General features: G+C 42.6%; 1 protein-coding gene and 1 pseudogene across 1 annotated transcript in view; both read right to left on the bottom strand.

Annotated features, from left to right (window-relative positions):
• Positions 1 to 7,963, bottom strand: part of CPT2 (carnitine palmitoyltransferase 2) — a 23,405-nt gene that overhangs the window by 3,154 nt on the left and 12,288 nt on the right. The window contains exon 4 of the mRNA XM_006839865.1: positions 2,250 to 3,554. Within this exon, the coding sequence (XP_006839928.1) occupies positions 2,250 to 3,554 (1,305 nt within the window). The remainder of the gene's footprint in view (positions 1 to 2,249; positions 3,555 to 7,963) is intronic.
• LOC102839907 lies at positions 6,195 to 7,073 on the bottom strand (annotated as a pseudogene).

Raw genomic sequence — 7,963 nt, 5'->3', positions numbered from 1 at the left:
CATTGACAGAGAACTTCCAGACACTCAATCTGGATTTAGAAGAGGCTGTGGAACGAGGGATATCATTGCTGATGTCCTATGGTTCTTGACTGAAAGTAGATAAAACCAGAAAGATGTTCACCTGTGTTCTATTGACTACGCAAAGGTTTTTGATTGTGTGGATCATGACAAGCTATGGGCAACATTATGGACAATGATTATTCCGGAACACTTAATTGTGCTCATGAGGAATCTGGACATGGACCAAGAGGCAGCTGTTTGTTAGACACAGAGAGGGAGAGGGGCTGTGTGCTGATGACCAGGGGGCAGCCTTGTAGTGTATACCCTTTGGTTGATGATTCATGGAGGTGATTGTAACCATAGCAATGAAAGGATATATGATATAGGATGAATGTAAAACTAATGTTCTCCCATGTAAATTATCACATAATTCACAATAAAACGTTAAGAAAAAAAGAGGCAGTTTTTTTTTTTAACAGAACATGGGAATACTGAATGGTTTAAAATTAAGAAAGGTGTGCACCAGGTTTGTATTCTTTCACCATAGTTATTCAAACTGTATGCTGAGCAAATAATACGAGAAGCTGGGTTCTATGAAGAAAAACGTGGCATCAAGATTGAAGGAAGACTCATTAACAACCTGCAATATGCAGATGATACAACCTTTGCTGAAAATGAAGAGGACTTAAAATATTTACTGATGAAGATCAAAGAGCACAGCCTTCAGTATGGATTGCATTTCACTGTAAAGAAAACAAAAATCCTCACCACTGGACCAATAAACAACATTCTTATCAATGGAGAAAAGACTGAAGTTGTCAAGGGCTTCATTCATTTTTCTTGGATCAACTATCAACACTCACGGAAGGAGCAGTCAAAATCAAACAACATATTGCATTAGGCAAATCTGCTGCACAAGACCTTTTTGAAGTGTTGATAAGCAAAGATGTCAGCTTGAAGATTAAGGTGCACCTGACTCTAGCCATGGTATTTTCAATAGCCACATATACATGCGAAAGCTGGACAGTGAATAAGGAAGACTGTAGAAGAATTGATGCTTTTGAGTTATGGTGCTGGAGGAGAATCTTGAAAGTGCCATGGGGTGCCAAAAGAACCAAGAGATCCATGTTGGAAGATGTGCAGCCAGAGTGCTCCTTGGAGGCTAGGTTGCCCAACTTTGTCTCTCATACTTTGGACATATTGTCAGGAGGGACCAGTCTCTGGAGAAGGATATCATGTTTGGTAAGGTAGTGGGTCAGAGAAATAGAGGAAGAACCCCAGCACGATGGACCAGCAAAGTGGCAGCATCAATGGGCTCAAGCGTGGCAACAATTGTGAAGTTGGCCCAGAATCGGGCAGTGTTTTGTTCTGTTGTGCATGGGTCACTGTGAGTCGGTACTGACTCGATGGCACCTAACAACAACAACAACATTCCCATACTGGTTATCATTGATCAAATATCATTAGAAATATAGCTTAACAGACTGATGAAAAATAAATCATACATTTTTTTTCCCCTTTGGAAAAAAAAAGAGGAAGAATGCTACAAACTTCAAAACAGATAAAACCTAAAGTGCAAGTCTAGTAAAAAAAAAAAACCAACAAGACTGAGCAAGTGGCAATAGGCAGGGCAATTGACCAGGGATCTAATCTCCGCCTTGCTGTAGCTGGCTATGTACCACTACTGGGTCAGGGGCCTGTTTCCTACCTGTGAAATGCAGAACGGGACTGAGATGCCTTGGACATGCCTTTTAGCTTCAGGAATTTATAGGCACATGGAAAGATTGAACTATGTGATCCTCAGGGGTCTTTCCAGGTCTCAAATTTTATTACAAAAAGGCCAAGAAGGAAGCCACTTAGGTCTGGGAAGAGTTTTTGGGATAACATATCTCCAGAAAGCTAACACACGACAAACTTAGCTGGAGTAAAAGGGGCTCCAGGCTGAGAAGTCCTATGTTTTGAAAAGCGATTCTAATGTCAGTGACAGAACAAGAACTGTGTGTTATAGCTGAATGTGTCCTTAGTTAGGGTGATAACACCTGCAGTTCTTCATCACTGGTTGGGAAGAGAGGGCAAAAGTGTCTCCTCCTAAGAGGCTAGTTAGCCTATTGCTAGGGTGGAAAGAACAATCTTTTTGGGAGTTGGAACATGGCTTAGAGCTAGTGAAGAGGTAGAAACTGGATGTGGGAGGCTTCCCTGAGCACTGAGGACAAGCAGACCCAAGAGCATGCTCTCCAGCCCTGCCTCACCCATAGCAGCTTCTTTGGTCAGCTGGCCGTGGTACTTGGAGCACTCAGCCATCAGCTGCTGAAGCTCCCCAGCACTGTGCTTGGAGGGTTCTCTGAGGAAGGCCTCGGAGCACTTCTTAGTGAAGATGGAGGCTGGGCGGATGGTCTCGGTACGGCCGTGCTTGAACGCTGCAGTGCTGCAGGACTCGTAGGTGGCCACGGTCTGCCCGTACTGCCGCAGGAAGGCCATCTGGAAGGCCAGCTGGGCCACCGCGTCAGGGCTCAGCTTCTGCTTCTTCAGGAACTCCTTCCCTCCTCTCTGGAACTGGAAGCAGTCAATGGTGAGGGTTTTCATGGTTTCATCGAACTTTCTCTTAGCAGTGGTGATGCCAGTCTTCAACGCATCGTTCAGCTGGAAGGTAAGTTTCTGCACAGCACCTGAAGAGTCAATGGTGGCTGGCTGGCTCTGTGGAGTGATGGCGGGGGTCTGAGTGCTGTCTTTGAATACCTCATTTAAAAACCTGAGCACGGCGACACCATCGCCCCAAGCATGCTCAAAGTGGACAGCGGCGGTGCCATCCTTGGCTACAATGAGGTTAAAGGATTTATCAAACCAACAGTTTGTGCCATCACCATGCAACATGCTGTGGGACAAGTGGACAAGATCCTTGATGGGGAAGTCATCTAGACACAGGCAGAACACAGCAGAGTCCACTTTCCTCAGGGTCTCTGCATTGCCGTCACTGACCAGTTTCTGCCTGAGCTCTGCCCAGACGTCGCGGTTCTCACTGCCCAGATAGGCCAGGGGAAACTCGGGGGCAGGACTACTGTCTGAGAGAATGTACTTCAGATGAGCCTTGATTTCTGACGCACTCACAATGTTCCCATCTCTATCCAGGACATCAAAGATATAGAAGTGTCCTTTTCTTAAGACCAGGAGGTGTCTGGCTTTGTCATCAGTGAACAGCTCATCCCGACCAGGTTTGGGTATACGAGTTGAATTGAAAAGCCGAAAATACTGGGACATGTCCAGGGGATAGGCATTGACCAAGTAGGCACCATACCAGGACAGAGAGGGAGGCACAAAGCGGATGAGCCTCTTGAAGGTGTCCGTGTCACTTTTGGCAGGGTTCAAGTGGAAGACTTCTGGCTCCAGAAGGCCAGCCCGAAGTGTCTTCAGAAACCGGAGAGCAGATACAGTCATGTTGGTCGCCCGTGTGAGCTGGTCATTATACTCAGACTTTGGGTCAGGATTGAATGCCATAAATGGATTAAAGTTCAGAACAATGGAGTCTCGAGAAGCTAAGTACATATCAAACCAGGGACCTAAAAAACAAAAAGAAAATAACAAGACAAAAAATTAAGCTGCAGGGGCAGGCAGAAGGGAGGAGAAAAAGCCAGGTGCAATGATGAGGGGAGCTTCTGTTAAGGTTGAAGGAAAAATTCAGTTATGGTTAAAGGTGATGATTGAACACCATGATGAAAACATTTAATGTCATTGACCTGTACATGTGAAACTCATAGAAATGACAATAAAAGCTCATGCAGTCCCTAAAGAAGGAAAAATGAAAACCAGCATACTCAGAAATAACATCACACTGCCGAAAGACGAAATGTTCTGATTAGCTTTTGCTCTGCAATATAAGGATAAGTCAAAAAGCATTGCTTCTAAAGTTCCAATGCAAATATACATGGGTTTTTACCAAACAAAATGTATTTACACTTATCTTTGAAATTAGTAGATGGCTGTACACAAGGTTCTCTCAGTAATATACTTTTCTTAATCTATTAGTTAGTGCGCCTTCAAAAACAGGATACTTTTTGTGCCACTGAGAAAAACGAGTTTGAGGTCAGAATTATCAAATTTTTAACTAAACTCAAGTAGATATCGTCCAAAATTATTGAAACTTTGAAACAAGTTAACAGGAATGCTGCCCCACATAAAGCAATAGCTTTTAGATACATCAATTTATTTTTTTTTCAGTAGTAGTCCAGAACCATGTTTGCAAAATACATAATATTCAAATCAAGCATTATAAAAAGTTTTATAAAGAATGAAACATTTACCAGAATCCTTTTTAAAAAGACTTGGTCCATTTGGAAAGAACAATGAATGAAAAATCAAAGAAAGAAAAGTAAGTAGTCCCCTCCCCAGACAAAAAAAAATGCCAACATTTGTATATTCAGTGGCTGGAGAAAAACAGGCCAAATTTTCAAATCACTCGTACAGGGACACGTTTGATTAGATTCAGCACCAAGTGAGGGGAGAGCAGGAGACCCGGTGGCGTGGGGGTGTTAAGGTCAGTGGTTTGAAGCATCTCAGAAGAGAGCTGTGGCTGTCTACTTTTGGAGACACTGGCATCCACAGAAAAACTATGGGGCACTTGGACGTTGTCCCTCAGGGTTGCTATTATTTGAACTCAACAGCCACCAATTTTGAAAAGATTAAATATGCCACATAAGGTATAGGAGGGCTAGGGTTATCACCCCACTCAGACCAGACCACAGTACACATTCACATGTCCTCATGACCCCACCAAGAAACCTAACATAATACCTTTCAAAGAACTGTTCAGATTACACTCGGCATAGTTCTTTCGGAACCCATAAGATAGGATGGCAGCAAACGCTCTTATTGCTAGATGCCAACGTGCTGGTCCCACCTCGTCGAGTCTCATATACAACAGGAAACAATGTCTGGTCCTGCGCCATCCTGACAATCATTGCTATATTTGAGCCCATTGTTGTAGCCACCGTGTCAGTCAATTTCATACAGGGTCTTCCTCTTTTTCACTGCCCCTCCACTTTTACCAAGAATGATGTTCTTCTCCAGGGATGATCCCTCCTGATAACATGGCCAAAGTACATGAGACGAAGTTGCCCCAAGTCAACTTCTCTGATCAGGACTAAGAAAGTCCTTCTTCAGCAAAATTACTTTCTGGTTCTTTGTAATGGAATGTAAAGCCTTTTTATTGCTACACATGCTTACGAATTATGATTGCTATTGCTGTCAGTGGAGTTTTCCCCAGGCATGCTGGATCTATTTCTATTCGCTAATGACAAGCATGCTTAATTTATGTAGTGCCATCATTTTTGTTTTTCTTTTTTAAAATACATCAAAGCATATCATACATTTCAACCACAAAAAGGAACTGGCAAGAATATCCTAAGCACACATTTCTTAACCTGAGTAACATCTGAAGATATCCAACACTACGTTTTCCACTGAAGAAGTCATTCAAGGTTGGTACTTCTCCAAGAATTTATAATATCAAATTCCAAACAAATCATTCTCCCTTCATTTATTTTCCAAAAGAAAGGCAGTCAGTAAAGTCATATTGCCCTACAAGCTGTGATACATTTTTATAGCAAATGGAAAATTCTGAGTAAACGGACAGATATTTAACAACAAAATAGAGTAAATACGGCTAGTGTGTCAGTTTCTTAGTTTAAAGGCAGCAGTGAACTTGCATTCTGCTATGGATCTGTAAGTCCAGTTTTTTTTCTCTGGAATTTTAGAAACCACAAAACTACACACCACAGTGCTAGAAATGTGTTTTTGGCATCATCTTGCATTTGCCGCCTCTGATGAAATACTACATTAGTATTGTGTCTTTTTTTTTTTTTTTTAAACTTTTCCAGAAAAAGACACAAACTTATCAACCACTTACTTTTCCTGGATGCTGTTACTACAAATTGCTCTTTTCATTTTATATTTTAAAAAAAAATTTTTCTGTAAGACATCACTGATGTGTTAGAATTGCACACCCAACAAAGAGGACTGAGTAAGTGAGACACACTAGATAATTTTAAAAGACAAATCTTACTATCTGACACATCTGGCACATCCTTAGTATCTAGAATAAAGTCAGTAGAAATGAAACTACAATTTTCGAAAACTTCATACAGGCTGGTGTCCTGGGATGAAGAGGATCCACCCTGCTCACAAATCACCCGTGTTGTTTCTCACAGAGTAACTGAGGTTTTCTGGATGGTTTGTGGAAATTTTGTTTGGAGGAAAGAATAAACATGGGGCCAGATCTTGTTGGTGTCTGTTCTGGAGAATGTTTCCAACATGCCTTTTTTCTGGTAATACTCCAGGACCAGCTGCATCTGGGCTTCATATGCCTTCAGCCTTTTGATGACTGTCTCGGGTCTGACATCCTCACACTGGACAGAGGCTCCCCGGTCAGGTCGTCCATGCTCAGTCTTGTTGTTGTTGTTGTGTGCCGTGGAGTCAGTTCTGACCCATAGTGACCATATACAGGGTTTCCGAGGCTATAAATCTTTACGGGAGCAAAAAGCCTCATCTTTCTCCCGTGGAATAGCTGGTAGTTTCGAACTGCTGACCTTGAGGTTCACAGCCCAATTCGTAACCACTATGCTACCAGAGCTCCTTGCCCACAATCTACCAGTGGTTCCGCAGGAGAAAGATGAGGCCCACAGTATTGGGAGGGTTGAATTCGATGTAAACTCGACCACTGGCTAGGTGGATCCAGCAAGCTGTCAGGTGCTGCTTAATGACCTTGAAGGGCAGATTCAGGTTAATCACTGTGTCAAGCCAATAAACTCTGTCTAGGGCTTCAGCCTGTGGAACTGTCCTTGGAAAAGCGTCCAGTAGCCAGCTACCCTGGGTGAGCTGCTTCAGTTCATCTCACTGGGTTATGACATTATCTGGGATGAACTTCCCTTGGCCAATGAAAGTCCTGGCTAACACACCAATTTCTATGCCCTGTATGTAGCATGCCGTCCTGGAGCAGGTCCTGGCTGGCAAGGTGCTTCAGATTAAAGTGCTTGATGATGGTGCAATGACAAGGTGCCCTTGCCTGGGCCAGGGGCCCCCATGACCGATGTGCAAAGCAGCCACGCTGACACCCCATGGCCACAGATGAGGGTGGAACCTGTCCTGTACAATCCAGACATATCAAATGTTTTAAAGAAGGTCAAGATGACCTCAAAGATGAATTCAAGGCAGAGTCAACTCAGATGGCTATGGCAACTGTTTTATGGGATTGCAAAGGGGTAATCTTGATAAATTTTCTTGAAAGACAAAGGACCTTTAAGGCAGACTTATCAGAAAGAAGTTTTAAGAAAACTGCAAAATAAAATGGTTAAAAGAAGGCCAGGAAAGTTGTAGTGAAGAATTTTTTTCCATCACAACAATACACCTTGTCATTCTTCGAGGGCAGCAATGGCTGTCCTATCAGAATTTTGTCGGGAAGCCTTCTCCTATCCACTCTACAACCCTGATCTTGCTCCTTCAGATTTCTTTTTGTTTCAAAAACTCTAAGAACATTTCAAAGGAACAGGACTTTAGTTCCTTGATGTCACCAAAACTACTGTTTAGATAGTGTAAATCAAATACGCAGAATGCTTTGGAGATGGGTTAGAGAAATGGAAAGAAGTAGATAGACCTAGATGAAGGATGTGCCAAGAAACAATAACTTTACATTTAGATATCTTGTTTAATACACATTTCTGTGATTCAGTAACTATATATATACGTTAAGTACCACTGAGTTGGTCCAACTTACAACGACCCTGTATAGGGTTTCCGAGAAGCAACTAGTGAATTTCAACCACTGACCCTGCAGTTCAAAGCAACCTTGTGGTTCAGTGCATTATCTTACAGGCCCACACCAGGACTCCTATGTATATATAAAGAGAGGTTTCTACCAAAGAATATTGAAAGTGCCATGGGCTGCCAAAAGAACAAACAGATCTGTGTTGGAAGA

Source organism: Chrysochloris asiatica, unplaced genomic scaffold (genome assembly GCF_000296735.1).
Source record: "Chrysochloris asiatica unplaced genomic scaffold, ChrAsi1.0 scaffold00026, whole genome shotgun sequence".
Lineage (NCBI taxonomy): Eukaryota > Metazoa > Chordata > Mammalia > Afrosoricida > Chrysochloridae > Chrysochloris > Chrysochloris asiatica.
This window is presented reverse-complemented; position numbering and strand designations above follow the sequence as displayed.